The following is a 16,513-nucleotide window of genomic DNA, read 5'->3' as shown; positions in this document are numbered from 1 at the left end:
GCCGCAATTATATTATGCTCATTATATATGAGTTATTATTAAGGATTAATCTCCTGAGGATGGCGTGTTGTGTAGTGTGCATAGTCTTTATCAAGAGTTCGACAGCTGCGCCACTCGAGCTCGAGTCATCAGTTCGGACGCGTGACTATGATGGTGGACGTCCTGTCTCTGCACCTGACGGATGAAAGCCGTGTTGTGTGTTGTCAGCGTTTTTCTAAACGTGGATGGAGACGGACGAGTCAAGCTGCCCTTCTAATGAGGCGATTATGCTGATCATCTGCATGCTCGCCTGGATTACAGTCAGTGATTAGACCCAAGGAGGACTCAGAGGGGAGTGCACCGCCTCACCCGCAAACGCAGACGGCTACATAAGGCCCCCTCCAGCCGCGACTCTCACCCTAAGTCCCGTTGTTGTGTGACTGTGAAGAGGGATAACCTCCGCTTCACAGTAGACCAAATTGGGCTGAGAGGTCAACAAAAAAAAAAGAAGAAGATCCAGATAGCTCTGTACAGAGATGGGAAACTCAACAGGAAGCACCGTGGACGACCTGCAGGCAGTGGAGATGCACCTCTGGTACAAGAAGTTCATGACCGAGTGCCCGTCGGGTCAGCTCACCCTGCACGAGTTCAAGCAGTTCTTCGGGCTGCGAGGGTTGGACCCGGAGGCCAACGCCTACATAGAGCAGATGTTCCGCACGTTTGACATGAACAAGGTGAGACGCTGCATTCTAGAATGGACTTTTTGGGGGATAATCAAAAGGTATCAACGTGATGGACAAACCTATTAATCAACTAATCTTTTCAGCTCTAAGACGGATAAAAACAGACTTTTGAAGTATGTTTGTTCGAGCGAAAGCAGAAAAGTTCCTAGAACTTTTAAAATGCAGCTCAAATTGAGAAGCGTCAGCATCATTCGGGATCCCTCCCAGCAAACAGGCGTGTAACCTTCGGGTCAGGGCGACGGGGTCATCGCGGGATGTGTCTGTCTCAGAAGCTATGTTTAGCTCCAGCTCACAAAAGACATTTGTATAATCTTTCGGCGTGATTTAAACTGAGAGATTATCTTTGAGACAAATGCTTTTGATGCCAAGATTGTTGTCCCTGGAGATAATCCTCCGTCCTGGCGCGCTTTATTTCACACAGACATCTTTTAGAGTTGAGATGAGAGGACTGATTTATCCCTTTGAGCAGCTGAAAACAATAATACAATAATAAACCCACGGCCGTGCACAAGCATTTCTTGGTTTTTGACGCTTATCAGACACTCTCAAGGGAAGCGTGCACGAGCCTCATCCCCGTGCGTCTTTTCTTTTGCAGGACGGCTACATAGACTTCATCGAGTACGTGGCCGCGCTCAGTCTGGTGATGAGAGGGAAGATGGAGCACAAGCTGCGCTGGTATTTCAAGCTTTACGACGTGGATGGCAACGGCTGCATTGACCGGCACGAGCTCCTCAACATCATCAAGGTGCAGCACGTCACACGCTCGCAAACACCGCGTTTTAAGCCCTGGCCTCGACGTGCCATGTTGATTTCTTTTATGTTTTATGCAGGCCATCCGTGCAATCAACGGGAATGAAAGTCAGGAAACTTCTGCTGAGGATTTCACGAACCGCGTGTTTGACAAGATTGATATAAACGGAGACGGTGAGTGTGTTGTGGCACTTTAAGGTCGGATCGATTAAGAAATCGATGGTTTAAATATGTATCAGCTCCAGTGCTGTCAAGCATCAATATATATGCCCATTTCTGACAGTCAGAAAACAATGAGAAACTTTCTCATAATAATGAGAAACTTTCTCAAAATAATGACTAAATATCTTAAAAAAAAGAAGAAGAATGACTTAAAGTACACCATTCCCCTCCAATAGGTGAGCTCTCCTTGGAGGAGTTCGTGGCCGGTGCTCGTACTGATGAAGACTTCATGGAGGTGATGATGAAGAGTCTGGACCTCACACACATTATGACGATGATCCACAACAGGAGGCACAGCGTTTAGGCCACGCCCAGTCAGACCCCCTTATCCGCATTCATGACTGAAGAGCCTCAGGACAGTATGACCTCTGATTGAAAATAAAGGGTCATTTACAGACTGAGATCTCTAATAAGATCCAATCATATAATTCCAGTGTTCTGCCAACACTGAAATGTCTTATTGTCTAAAAGAGTGACAGGCGTGCACTTTTAAGTGCAATTTGGACGACACAGTAAGCCTTTGCGAACTCGTCATTGTCCTCGTTTATGGAGGCTGAGCTCTCCCAAGGCCACCTTGGCAGGAGGGATGATCTCTCAGACGGTCCACGTTCCCACTGATACCCCAGAGGGATACAAGAGGGAGATAGTGGAGCAGAGTGGCTATTATACGCACTCAATGCTTTCCACCACTTTTTAATCCCTTTGCATCAAAACACTTTAATCTCTTTTGGGTTTACTACGACTGCAAAAAGAAGAGGGATTTAGAAATTTACAGAATCTCAACTGTTTACCTTTTTTTAATTAAAAAAACATATTTTTAACCTTTTTTAACATTTAAAATAAAGTTGAAGCAGAAAGCTTGTGGTTTTGTGTCATTGGCTGAATGATTTGCTGCCTGTTCATCATAATTACACATATTTATCACCTTTGTGATGTTTCTTGGCTACCAGATCTAAAGTGTGTTGCAGCCTTCAGTCCAGTGTCTTGGTTGCCATAAAGACAGCAGACAAAGCTGAAGCACCGATGTTTTCAAACAGAAATTTTACTTCATTGGACAGTCGGGAATTCTGAATATATAATAAATGGTTTATATCACTTGTAACATATTTGTATGCAGCCATAAGGATATTTGTCAAAGTTTATTCATGTACAGTATTGATCAAACAGTTCAGCTTCTCTTACAAAGAAGTATTTTCTATCATTACAACTGTATTGCCATTTAATATCTGTTCAGCCTACACTTAATGCCCACAGGAGGAGTTCACCAATACATTTATAAATGAACACTTCTTAATCTTAGGAAAGCATTAAGAAAACATTTATGAAACACATAATTCTTAATATTTTTCAATATTTTAGCTAATTTTTCTTTTTGTGTTGTGAATTACTGGATATTTTAAGGCCCTTTAAAGTATTTTAAGACAACAAATCATCCCTGGTATTACAAGGGGACGAGAGTTAATTTGCTTTGAGGGTTCACATGCCCAAAAGACTGGGAGACTGGTCTAATTAACGTTATAAAGCTTGTCGATTGCCTCCATTACTGTATCAGTATGTCAGGACTTCACCATGCAGCCTCATGCAGCAGGTTAAACAAAGGAGACGCATCACAGAAACTAAATCCTCCCTTTGAGCAAGGACGATGATTCACCTGCACGGTGCCACGGTCGCTCTACGTCAGGCAGAGATGCTAAACCTGCAGCCATCTGTTTTTCTCCCCGCATTAAGCAGGATGAACTACATTATGTTATGTACATAGGTATGAACGTGAATATAGACTTTTAACAAAACTAAAACAATATATAGCAAAATTGCCAATATGGCATTTATTTTATACAAATGCAATAACATGAAGTCACAAGAGACAAGAAAAACAAGCTCATTCATCAACCACAAGGGGGCAGTGACATAATTGGATTCCCATGACCAGTCTGATCTCCTCATTTTGCTTTTCTTTAAATGTATAAATCCCCCGTTTGTGTTGCTTTACCTGCTTGTTGTCCCTTTATTCTCAACAGGCTCACAGGAAGTCATAAAGGTACTTGACAATCTCAAAATTAACTGTCCTGGAAGACAAATCACACAAAGCACAATCTATGTGAGAAAAACTTGTAAAAGGTTAATTTATTTAGATTATGTTTATTAGAAGACGTGAACACACACCTGGAGATGGCACAGATGAAGTCCATGGAAACGGCACATTTGTACTTGGGGGCATCGAGCTGGTCGTCGTGACTGACCTGGGTCAACAGCTGTAAGGTCACCAGGGAGGAGATCTAAATGGAGAACAATGGGAAACATGAAATAACTCTCTGTTCCACTCCTTTCAACACACTTCTTTTCCCCCACTTTGATGCAGAGGCACTAAATGATAGAGATATGGGTCGCGCCTAAGTTAAAACCATTTCATGCTAAGGGCCGTAAATAGATCGGCATTTGGCTCCATAGGGTCCAAAAACTTGTGGCCGTATGGGTAGAAAACTCATCTGAGACACTGTGCTCATTAGGCTTGATTTAACATGAAATAATGTGCCAACTGCACCTTGAAATTGGGAAAAAAAGAAATATCCTTTTAAATCCTCTGATAATTATTATATTATAGCGTTCGTTCTCTTTCGTTCGCTTATCTGTCAAATGGGGGGGGAAAGCGTGAAATTAAATAATTTTCTATATTCTGCTCGGAGACCCGTGAGACTTCCTACAACTAACTTCAGGACTCACAATCATGGAGAAAGATTACGAGCACTGCAGGACTAAATGGAGGGCAAAATGAAACCACTCCAGAGCTCAGTTTAATGAGAATCATGTATACAGACCGTTAAGGAGGTTAATTAAACTACGATCGTAATGGATGGATGATTTCAGTGTTCTGCCTACAAGTCAAAACACAAATGTTAAATGTTTGAATCCAGGCTTTTCCAACAAGTGATTTGCTAAAGCTAAATGTTGAGATTATTCAGTCGGGACCAACAGGTTGTCGGACATTTCCATCCATAGGACCAACAAATATATAACATTTTCAAGATGTAATACAGTTAATTACACGCATAAATAAAAGTGATAAAATGCGAGTGCAGCAGCAGACCGACCTGGGAGAAGATGCTGGCCGTGGGGGCGACTCTGCTGTCCACCACACTGTAGAAAATGGCGAGCAGGCGGTCCAGAGGGAACGGCTTTGGCCCCAGAAGATGGTTACTGGTCTAGAGAATACAGAAGAATATTGATTATCATATTAACATCTGGAATTTTGTGATTAAAACGGTGAGATATTATGTAAAGAAGATCACCTTTTCATTTTTCTTCAAGAAGTTTGTTTTTCTTATTTTACCATGGTGCTGTTGGGAGGAAACAGAGGGACATCAATTTGCTTCAAAGGGCTTTACAATCTGGACAACATCCAACACTCTCTATCCTCACACTGTGGATTGTGATAAGAAAGAACTATGGTGTGAAATCTTCTGAGATAACATTCCTGTACCTTAAGAAAGAAGCGTTTATCCGTGCGTGCAGGGTTATAGGACGCCAGGTAGGCAGCGATCAACAGGAACTTGGAGTAATAAGGCAGTTCAACGTGAGTGTGAGCAGATAAACCTTAGGGGAAATAAATGCATGAGTCAGTACTAATAATATGTAATAGTAAATATATCTTCATACAGTACATCAGATGTTTACAGGGTTTTTTTTTATTTTTGGTGCAATACATTGATATGCTGTTTAATAAAATAATGAAATAAAATCACTTTTTTTTTTTACACTGCATCCTATCAGTAGTTTTCTACTTGAACATCTGCGCTGCGATCGCATTACGTCATTGTGTGCAACAGCATCAGTGTGTGTTGGTACCTCTCAAGGCTCCATTCTCCTTCTCCTCCATTTGCTGCATCTGCTCCCACTGAAGACTGAACAGAGACGTAATCATGAAAATAAACCACCGTGTCAGCGATAATGCTTCATCAGGTTGCTCACCAGAAGGCGGCAAACAAGCAGAATTAATAGAATGATTCGTTAGATGAACAGTGACGCGGTTCGTAGAAAAGCACACAGACCTGGACACTTCTCGCAGGTAAACCGTCTGCATGGCTTTTTTCAGATGAGGCTCGATGTTTCTCCACAACTTGTGTGTGTCAGTCTCTTTCACTGAAGACATTAACCAGAGCAGCATTGTTGAAAAAGCCAGTTATAGCACTAGATGAGTTCAGGTTTGCTCTTAAAAGAGATGGGATGCAATCATGAAGGCAAGGGAAAACAATGAAGCACTTATGAAGATTTTCACCTCTTTAGGCTCATTGTTTGGGTTTTACAGTCTATGAAAAAGTCGGCAGTTGTTTTTAGCGACAACAACAAAAAGCTTCGATCAATCGACTGTGCAATATCTGCCCACCCAGTCAACAATTAGCCAAAGAGGCTAAAGATCTGTATATTTTTGTCCTACCAGCCAAATCTCACAAAGAGGAGAACAAAACAAAAATACAAGTAGTACAAATAGGCAAATGTGCCAAATTCCAACAACTTAATAGAGTGGTAATATACAATATGGTCTTTACAGCTTGTGCTGCTTCCTCCCAATTGACCCCAACAAAAAAAAAATCAATGAATGCAGCCTTAAATAAATAAATATTGAAAAGTCCAAACAGCCTAAGGCCATTTCAACATGACAGAAATATCACTCTTGAAATGAACACGAATAAAAGGGTAAAATTAGGTATCTCCAAGTATTGATCAGCTGTCAGATGAATGAATACACCTCTTTATCACCTTTTCCTTCTGCTAATGGCTCACAGAACTTTGAGAAGTTGAGGGCAGCCTAGTTGAAAAAAGAGAAAAGAGAAAAATCAATGACGCGGGACTGAAAGAAAATCAAAACAATGAAAAAAATCATCCCTGGCTTATCGTTGTTTGTGTGTCTGACCAGGTGGCGAAGCTCTCTGAGGTCCCGACAGACTGAGTAAAAGACTCCCAGCAGGATGTTGATGTAGGACGAGTAAAACTCAGCGGAATATGAAGGATGTCTGTCCTGGGACAAAATCTGCAGCAGCTCACCTTCAAATACAAACCAATACAATATCAGTGAGAACCGAGACACACGTACAGAAAACCACGGTCCCTATACTCACACAAAAACATATTATGTAACATCATAAAAAGACTCACACATCAAGTACAATGATTCACTCCTTCTAAAGTGCTGAATTCATACAGTGGTGTTTTTTTATAAGGCAATATTCCTCCAGAGACGCCGCTATGAGCGTTAGGACAAAATCGCAGGTACAAATCTCACATCTCACGCTGCATCCGCCAAGTGTGCATCATCATTATGCAGTGTGGGGAGAGTGTATTCATGACACTGGCTGATGTAGCGCGTGCGTGTTTGTGTGATTATACCTTTACTGTAGTCGGGGAAGTGGAGCAGAAGAGGCTCGAAGCAGCCGGTGTTCGGTCTGAACTTATCCCAGACGATTTCACTGAGCAGGATGACGGTAACGTTGTCCTCAACCTGAAAAGCAGAAAAAAAGTCATAAAACAGTTTTGTACAAGTGGATTCAGTGAGAGTTTGGCTGCAAACATCGTTTCCAATTCAGTTTAGGGGTTTTATACATTTATATCTGGTGTTCTGTGTATTTCATCAGTGCATATTTATGAGCGGAAAATGCCACATGTACCCTCGAATGTGAGGGAAAATTTGTACTTTGCATTTTTCTCTCGTTTATATAAATGTCAAATTACTTATTTTTCTGAACAAGAAATTTAACATGAACACACTGTGCTCTTGGGACTTTGGGGAACAATTTCTTTGTCAACGTCATTATAAAATTAAGAGTTTCTGTCATTTCATTCAGCCCGCCTGTAGTCGTGTTTCTTGTTTTTAAGGCCTCATGTTTCTTGTAATTTTTAAAAAGAGAGCACCGGTATCAGATTGGTACTCGATATTGTCAAATGCCTCAAATAGAGATACCCTGAGAAAAGGTTCTGGAGTTTGGCAGGCTACACCAATTTGGGGAAATATCAGCATGATCTGTGCACATAAGTGACATTTTTACATAATAATAATTATATTAATAATAATAATAATAATTATTATTATTCACATTAGAAAAACAACAAGCCTTCATCACGATTGTCCTCGACATGTTTGATATAATTACTCTAAACCACCAGAGAACAGCTTTTACACGACTAAAACACAAATAATCACATAAGTCTTTGTCATCTTGACGTCTCTGATTAAAATGCTGAGTTGTTTTTTGCCATCCTTTCTTCCAAAAAGCATTATAAAAGGAGCTCTGCAAGTCAATTCAAGGTCATTCACTACAAAATAAGCTTCTCCAGTTCCACTTTATCATCCACACAGTGCAACAACAACAAAGTGGCTCGTTGGATAGATAACACAAAGAGGCTGCTGCATTTTTCTCACCAACTCCTGAAGACGCAGGAGAGCAGGGAGGAGATTGGCATCGGCGTCTCTCAGAAGCTCGGCTTTTTCCATCACCTGAAAATTATACGTGTACGTTGGTGCTTATTTTGGAACATCCACATTCAAAACTACACATTTTGAAAGTCTGTTTTATATGCTGTGATTTCACTTACAAATATAATAAAATGATGAACCCAAATACTAAATCAAACCTCCTGCAGTTATTCTCCCCAGGCCAAAACATCTGGATCTATTTGCATAAGTTATTACTGCTAATCCTATTATCATACAAACACTTCTGTGACACGTCCAGAGAATAATTATTTGACACGCCACAGATTGCAGTGTCGTGGTGTGTCGAGTGAGGAGTGATTTCCTGGCTGGGCATAAAGTGCACGGCACTCACAATGTATCGCGTCTGCTTGGCAGGAGACTGGGAGCACTGCTGTCTGTAGACGCGTACAAAGTCAGACAGGGAGGGACTGCGGGGGAGCAGCGAGGCAGCATCGCAGCCAAAGAAGGACAGCAGTACTTGTTCAAACAGCAACGCAACAGAAACGCATTCGACACAGCTGACTGTGGCGTGAGGCAGCTGCAGAGAGGAGGAGGAGGAGGAGGAAGGATGAAAGACAATCAGTTTGATATCTGATGAGTTAAATACACACCTCACACCTTTATGGCACGCTGAACAAATTATAATCTGTCCTCAATTAAACAAATAAAGGATTCAAATGGTTACAGCTCTTTCTCAGCTGTTGGTGTTTAAAAAAAAGAGCTGATTACGAATGAAGGATTAAGAACGATTACTCACTTAATTGAAAAACAAATTTACTTTGTTGATAATCGGTCATTTGTTTCAGACATTATTCAAAATTGCCAAAATATTTGCTGGTTCCAGCTTCTCAAATGAAAGGATTCATAAGTAGAGGGAAATTATCTTATTATCTTTTGGACTGTTGGTCGATCAAAACAAGCAGCCCCTGAAGGCATTACTTCAGGAGATGGAAAATTGTTAGAGGCTACAAATTTCTTTTATATTTCTAAGACTCAGTAATTAATCAAGCGAATAAGCACCAGATTAATCCATAATTGTAATCAGTTGGTTACTTTGAAGTCCACATTATTAAAAAATGGCTTTGAATCACAAGGAATTACAAATAATACATGAAAATTGATGATACATGAAGACTGATGAGGACAAATGTTTGTTAAAACATGAAGAGACAATGCATTATTATGTGTATTAAAATACACTTCCATACATTCAAAATCAAGAAGGGAAACTCAAGCCTACACACACATTCAAAGTATGACTACAACGCTTTGTGTTCAATGAGAAAGGATACAGGTTTTTTTTTTTTTTTAAAGGGAACTTAAATAGTTGCCACTTTCAATTAAATGTAATATTTCCGAGCACTATTTCATCATTTCATCTCTCTCTCACCTCAAGTTCTTTCAGCAGAACATGCATCACATGACTCTTCCCTGAGGCCCGATGGCCATAGATGAAGATTGAGGGGTAGCTGTACTGGTGTGGCTGCAGGAACAAAATTCAGTACATTTGTCGTCGTCACAATAATCATAAATACATAAAAACAATATGATCAAAGTGACGTTGAACTGCAGTGTGTGCATGTATCAGCGCTATGCAAAGATAGTTTATTATTATGAATAGTGCAATAAAAGAGAGCACTTTTAAAAACTTTCTGGACACCCAAATAGACAATACGTGTGACATGTGTCAGCTATCTCAGATTAGCATGCTAAGGGAAGCTATCCTCCGCACTCTTCCGGCGCTGACAGGACTAGACCCGAGCCTCCATACCTGGCCCATGAGCGACAGCAGCAGACCCGTCTGGACCTCTCTGCAGGGCAGCTGCTCGGAGACGCTCTGCAGCACCTCGTCCTCATATCCTGGATGTCGTAACGGCGCTGACATCCCGTATGCTACCCCGCGATGAGGTCAGTGACAACCGGCTACAAACAACCAACGTTTAGCTTCCTACGCCGTCTAACGTTCAGCTACAGCGGTGACGGTATTCACAATAAACCGCAAAAACAACGAATATAACGGGAAATGAATCCATGTGAAGACGACCGCGCGCTTTTGGAAATACTTATACGTGAATATTACATTTAAAACCAACTGAAAATGCGGTGAAAAGCTGAGTTAAAAGTAAAGACACGGATAAACAGTCGATTACACTCGCAGGAGTTTTCGCGCGCGCCTTCAGATTACGTCAAATGACGCGCAAGGGCTACCAGCCAATCATAAAAATCCCACATTGAATCATGGGAAATTGTGTTTTTGGCTCTTAAAAACGCGTAGCTGTGAAATAAAGGAATGTCAGACGCTTTTATGTACTTTTTTGAATATGCATAGGGCTGAATTATCATTTTAAACCTGGTAAGATGTACTTATGTTATTATTCCATGACAATAGGACAACTACATCTGTTGAGAAAGATATTGTGATACGGAAGCTCCAGAACAAACCACAAGATATGCTCAATTCTAAAACATTATACATTGCGTTTAGCCTATATGGCTGCAGAAGACTGGATAGTATAATACAGGTTTCATATGAGAAAATGGTTTAGCCTATAACTGATTTTTGCAGGGGGGCAGCACAAATGTATAGGCAAAATCTGGAAATATTGTAGTTTAATATAATGTTCTCATTGGAAACACCATCAGGGTAATTTAATTAGCACTACAAACATCGTGTTGTATTATTATTGATGTTGTTGTTTCCATACTTCGCTCTTACAATAAACGTATAAGTGTGATGCAGCTGTAGTGGATAGATTTAAGACTGTTAGCTACACTGTTTTTTGAATTACCACGGTGCCTGTTTAAGATTTCGCGCGTGTTCCGGGATTAATGCGTCAGAGTGGGATTAAGCAATGTGGGTTGGCCCTGTGATATCTAAAGGCTCGCCTCCTACTCTGATTCAATAGGATCTCAGCTGCGGTCGTCGGTCTGTCGGCGTCGAGCACACACACGCACAATTTCAGCGAGATCTCACACACACACACACACACGGCAGTGAATCCCAGAGCTGAACCTGTTTTGTCGGAATAACAGCATCTGGGTTTGGACGCGACATTTTTTTTGTGAAATGTAAAATCCACGTCGCTTCATAAGGGAGGGGAGATTCGTAAAGCCGGTGGGGTGTTTTTTCCTTCCCGGAGCGCACGTTTCGATTGTGCGAGAGTGATGAATGAAAATCCGAGGAAAACAAAACCCGAGCTCGCCGCGGATACCATGGAGACGAGAGCGCAGTGATGCTGTGGAGACAGCTGTGACTGAATTAAAAACACGAAAAACAGCGACAAGTTCTGCAGGACACTGTGTGGGGTTTTTTTTATGTGTCAGATGCGGCAGATGTTAGTTTGCCGACGGCAGTTTCGTTGATCCCGAGGACCGAGCAGACCCCCCCTCCCATCACACAGACCGGAGGATGATCCCCGGGGCCCCCAGCACGACCACCACCATGCTCCCCGCCTCCGAGGCTGCCAAAATCTACCAGACCAACTACGTGCGCAACTCCCGCGCCATCGGCGTCCTGTGGGCCATCTTCACGATCCTCTTCGCCATCGTCAACGTGGTGTGCTTCATCCAGCCGTACTGGATCGGGGACGGCATGGATACCCCGCAGGCGGGCTACTTCGGTCTGTTCCACTACTGCATCGGGAACGGGCTGTCCCGGGACTTGACCTGCCAGGGCAGCTTCACCGAGTTCAGCACCATCCCCTCCGGCGCGTTCAAGGCCGCCTCCTTCTTCATCGGCATGTCCATGGTGCTGGTCCTCACCTGCATCGGCTGCTTCGCGCTCTTCTTCTTCTGCAGCACCGGCACCGTGTATAAGATCTGCGGCTGGATGCAGCTGGCTGCAGGTAGGAGACTCCGCTCCGCCTGGAGTTCATAAAACACTTCCGTGTGTCAGAGTGCACGGGGAACTCCGATTATATTACACCGGGTGCAACAAATCCTATAATTCACTAGAAACGGTCCTAAATGAATGATCTCCACCTCATAAAGTCTGGTATAAAACAGCTCAACAAGCACTATATGCAACTTGAAATCCAGATGTTCTCCTGCTTTTCCCCCAGGCCCCTAAGAGCTCATATGAGTGTAGTTTAATTGAGTGGAAATGTTTACCATAATTAGATTGTATGGGGGAAATTAGGGTCAAAATGCATGCTTTAATTTAAACGGTGAAGCTCCTTTTTTCCTCGGTTTTCAGTAGATTCATAGTAGATTCTGTCCATTGTAGAGCATCTCTGTAGTTACTACTCTGAGAAAACATTATGCAGCTGTCTGAAGAGGAGTGCAGCCTTGGGGAGGAACAAAACCTCCGATTCAAAGAGTTAAATAATTAAACAAGACAAGCATTTTTTGTTGGGGGATGCTTTACTGATACCGGCAGGTCAGAAAGTGGATTTTGAGGTTATATACATGATTTATATGTGTTATTTCCGAGGTGATCATCAATAAGAACAAAAATACAAACGTGTGCGTATGTTATGTACGTTTTTTAATGCCAAATTTTCAAGCTTGATCAACTATGAACAGGTAGGTCATCAGTTTGTTTGTTGGGGTTACATTGTCTTTCAATTTGGAGCATACATTGGAAATATTCAAATTATTCTTTTTTCTTTTGATGAGAACAGAAAGGGTCTCTCATCTCCAAACCCACTGTACACTTGAAAGAAAAAACACATATACAAGGAAATTAGAAATTAGAAAAGAAAATCAAAGGAACAGCATGTCGTGTGGGACTTAAATATATTTTTAGTAAATGTCCAGCGTCCTCCTCCCTGAAGCAGACGGAGAAGATCTTGATTTCCTTCCAGCTCGGCCAACTATTTCAGTGCACGAGGGAAAATTACAGTAAATGTCATCATTAAGATTTTTACCCCTAAATCTTAATTTTTGATAGATCAGATATAGAGCAGCAGAACCAGATCTCTCTCTCTCTCTCTCTCTCTCTCTCTCTCTCTCTCTCTCTCTCTCTCTCTCTCTCTCTCGCATTTGTCTGTTTGTTTGGATCTCTTTCAGCTCCAGGCTTGTCTGCCAAGTGCTCTTGTTAAAATCACAATAAGAACATTTAATATACTAGAGTGCACATATATACACAAACTCAGTTATACTGCACACACACACCGTATGCAAACGCTACATTACTGCACCCATAACGACAATAATACTCTACAGTCCTCCGTTATGTAAGAAACATGTGGAAAACACTTTGAATCTGACTTTTTGAACGTTTTCATTTTTCCAATGGTGCTATTGAATATTCACATAACTTGCTCCTGCTTCAATCTCACAGTGTATCATCATTCTTGTTGAATGTAATCTGTCTGCGTCTCACTGAGCTGCACAGCAATAACTCAAAAGTGACGTAAGAAATTAACAATTTGTCGTTTGCCATTTTTGCCATTTAAATTACCGAAAACTCAGGGAAGATCATTTCTATAAGTGAAGGAAACAGATGTTATTAGTCGGCCTGTCATTCAAATGACCTTGACTCAACATTAACTGGTAAGATGATGGACTTTTTAACATTCTGTGGAAAAAGAACATTGTTAATAGACACAACAGAACAAGTGTGTAAAAGAAGGAGCTGCAATTAGGAGATTTGATGTTGTTTCCGAGAGAAAAATGAGTGGATTCAGGCCACGTTACCCAGTTACACCCTACAGAAAAACACACAACAAATAATGACTTTTTAAGCCGAAGTCAAGGTTAACGATTCTCATATGAATCTAATTTGTGTGCATGAATAATCTCCCAGCATCACACTGCGCATCTTCATGGATGCCTGCTTGTAAAACGCAGCTCATCCTCAAATGGGAATTAAATGTCACAACCGATAATAATCACATTCATAGAGTGCGCTCCATGTTTTTGCTTATAGAAACATGCACAAAATATGCGTTCGGATTCAGGGTGACCGAAAAGTCCACTGATCACCAGTTTTAGCAATAAAACATAGATCACAGTAATCTAATTCCTCGCTGCACAAGCCAGTGATTAGATATAGAGGTTAGTAGAGCCGTTGGCCAGCTGTGAGGCTATTTCAGAGTGCTAATGAGTGTCACATCCTGGCAGTTTGAGTCTTTGCAGGGTTTTTTTGTCACACATCAAAGCTGCTTCTTATTCCTCTGAGTTATAAGTTGGCTTCGGTTTTCTTCCACCATGTCAGGGGACTAAATGTGGCAGTTTGCAACACTTTCAGGTGAAGGAATAAATCAGAAGTTCATCAAATGCTACGTTTCAGAGCCAAACATTTTATATTTACTGGAATATGTCTAATCCGGCTGCTGTAGTTAGGTTACATTTAACATAAAAACATGTTAATTCATTAAATGGTCCATTAAATGCCATATAAAAATAAAAATACTCATCATCAAAGTCCAAGATGACATATTCAAATTGCTTCATTGTATACCAACAGTCCAAAACACAAACACATTAAGCTTAATATCAGTATTACTCTAATTATGTCATAATTATATATCAGCCACAGGGGTCATTTTTCTCGCAAAAGACTTCTACTTTTGATACTTTATGTACTTTTGCTGCTACTTCTTCTGGACTTTTAAAAAAAAAAAAAAAAAAAAAAAATCATCTTTCACCCCCATTGCCACAGTGCTTTCTCCCTATCAGTATCACTCTGCCCGTCTCAGCTCGTCTATCATTCTGATCCAGGAGGTTACTGTGATCTACCATTTAAAGGTTTTTCTAGGCAACTTAAATAGCCAATATCTAGGTGCCGTCTCTCTGTAAGCGGCCTGAAATCCCGACGTGATTGTAAAAAAAAGTCCTCCCTGTCAGATGTGATTTCAGGTGGCATGAGGCTGCTGTGATCGGCTATCAAAGGCAGCACACACGGCTCAGAGGCAGCCCTTTTCTCCGCTGACGGGATGTCCTGAATATTTGATGAGCTCTGCCGTCTGCTAGATAAAGAGATTTTTTAGAAACATAGCTAAGAATAATGACGATCGCTGTAATGATGTAGCCGTTTCTTCGCAGATGTTGGGGATGGGAAGTAACGCAGTCTGGTTTGTTTTACAGTTTTACACAAATCTTTTGCATAACTTTTGCACAGAAGTTGGCAGGCGTTCATTACTGGCATCCGGCCCGAAAAGACAGACAACTTGTGTGTTTTTCTCTTTACTTTTCTGCATGAACACTGTTCTCCACCTGCTGAATTTCCTGACCATTCGTAGGTGGCCACTATGGCTCTTATGGACGTCTTCCTTTGTTTTAGCAACTCCAAAATGTTGGCTGGCAGCCAGAAAGGAAAAATGTTTTGTTCACTGCTTTGAATTTGGTATCATCTACACACTTAAACAGCCTAACATAGCATGGAAATGTTGTGAATCACATGTTATGGCCTTTGCAGCCACATAGATATGAAGTTGAGCACCTATAAGATTTGTCCTCCAACTGAGGGATCTTCATCCTGTTAAATCTATTAGTTACATCTTATAAAGCCTTTTATAACAGCTTCATAGAAAGTACCAGTGATAATGAAAGCAGGATGCATGTTGGTGCTCACTAACCTGGATGACCTCCGGAGCTGTGACGGCCGTCTGGATCTCACAAACACACACATCACCGCGGCTTGTTTTCTGTGGGTTTAATTCCTGGTCGTCCGACCGGCGGCTTCCTGTGGGGTTCCTCGCGGTGCTCTAAGTGGTCTCATGTCTCGCAGCCAAAACCAGAGAGTCCATTTGGTCGCCGGAGGTTTATGGATCCAAACGCTGACTGACAGAACATCAGATAGAAGTGCTCTACAGCGGCACGGCCGCATGTTCAGGTGTGTGTTGTTGTTGCGCTGTGAAAGTGACAGAGATGTCTGATGTGAGATAACACGGATAAAAAAGCGTCTGACTGACTGATATGATTATATTATATGAATGCTTGGTGCGTCGTGTGGTATTCAATCTTACACCTCTTCAGAAAGATGTCAAGAGGAACCGGGACGTTGTGCTTATCGGCGCCACATATTGTGTGTTGTTGAAGGAGAGAGAGAGATAGTCGGAGACATTATCACACCGCGTCTGCAGAGGAGAAGGACAGATAATGAAAACTGATCCAGGGGATGTCTTCATGTTGAAATACAGCTGGTGTTATTTCTTTCCATATATCCAATAAGAAGTCCTGTTTAATCTCCTCTCTCTGAAGTTAGAAATTCACATTATATTCAATATTCCTTCCTTCCTCTCTGCTCTTTTTATTTATTAATCATTTATTTGTTGGTTGGACCCGAATTTAGAGGCTGAAAGAACACATTCAAGGTCAATTTATGATAATCACATGAGCCTATATCATGCAAATTTACCACTTATGTTTTTGTTTTTTTTTTCTGAAAAGAAATGCTATAAATGAT

At 41.4% G+C, this 16,513-nt stretch overlaps 3 protein-coding genes across 4 annotated transcripts in view; 2 read left to right on the top strand and 1 right to left on the bottom strand.

Annotated features, from left to right (window-relative positions):
- Positions 1–494: 494 nt before the first annotated feature.
- guca1aa (guanylate cyclase activator 1Aa) lies at positions 495–2,546 on the top strand. The gene is made up of 4 exons (XM_084039215.1): positions 495–713; positions 1,318–1,467; positions 1,553–1,646; positions 1,871–2,546. The coding sequence occupies exons 1-4, from the start codon at positions 516–518 to the stop codon at positions 1,996–1,998; spliced, it is 570 nt and encodes a 189-aa protein (XP_083895341.1). The 5' UTR covers positions 495–515; the 3' UTR covers positions 1,999–2,546.
- Positions 2,547–3,495: 949 nt separating this feature from the next.
- orc5 (origin recognition complex, subunit 5) lies at positions 3,496–10,320 on the bottom strand. The gene is made up of 14 exons (XM_084038769.1): positions 9,932–10,320; positions 9,551–9,643; positions 8,513–8,698; positions 8,107–8,181; positions 7,077–7,188; positions 6,604–6,734; positions 6,450–6,498; positions 5,741–5,831; positions 5,538–5,593; positions 5,173–5,285; positions 4,982–5,029; positions 4,784–4,894; positions 3,858–3,970; positions 3,496–3,760 (listed from the first exon to the last, which is right to left on the bottom strand). The coding sequence occupies exons 1-14, from the start codon at positions 10,043–10,045 to the stop codon at positions 3,715–3,717; spliced, it is 1,338 nt and encodes a 445-aa protein (XP_083894895.1). The 5' UTR covers positions 10,046–10,320; the 3' UTR covers positions 3,496–3,714.
- Positions 10,321–11,514: 1,194 nt separating this feature from the next.
- lhfpl3 (LHFPL tetraspan subfamily member 3) overlaps positions 11,515–16,513 on the top strand; it is a 244,381-nt gene continuing 239,382 nt past the window's right edge. For both annotated transcript variants that reach the window (XM_084039028.1, XM_084039027.1), the window contains exon 1: positions 11,515–12,005. In XM_084039028.1, the coding sequence (XP_083895154.1) occupies positions 11,570–12,005 (436 nt within the window). In that variant the 5' untranslated portion in view covers positions 11,515–11,569. The remainder of the gene's footprint in view (positions 12,006–16,513) is intronic.

Source organism: Eutrigla gurnardus (genome assembly GCF_963514095.1).
Source record: "Eutrigla gurnardus genome assembly, chromosome: 21".
NCBI lineage: Eukaryota > Metazoa > Chordata > Actinopteri > Perciformes > Triglidae > Eutrigla > Eutrigla gurnardus.
The sequence above is the reverse complement of the archived record's forward strand: the minus strand, read 5'-3'. Positions and strand labels throughout refer to the sequence as shown.

Coding starts and splice junctions, on each gene's coding strand:
- orc5 (XM_084038769.1), bottom strand. CDS start 10,045: ATGTCAGCGCCGTTACGACATCCAGGATATGAGGACGAGGTGCTGCAG. Junction 7,189..8,106: donor TCCTGCGTCTTCAGGAGTTG/GTGAGAAAAATG, acceptor TCTGCTTTTCAG/GTTGAGGACAACGTTACCGT. Junction 5,030..5,172: donor ATAAACGCTTCTTTCTTAAG/GTACAGGAATGT, acceptor TCCTCCCAACAG/CACCATGGTAAAATAAGAAA.
- guca1aa (XM_084039215.1), top strand. CDS start 516: ATGGGAAACTCAACAGGAAGCACCGTGGACGACCTGCAGGCAGTGGAG. Junction 714..1,317: donor GCACGTTTGACATGAACAAG/GTGAGACGCTGC, acceptor TTTCTTTTGCAG/GACGGCTACATAGACTTCAT. Junction 1,468..1,552: donor AGCTCCTCAACATCATCAAG/GTGCAGCACGTC, acceptor TGTTTTATGCAG/GCCATCCGTGCAATCAACGG.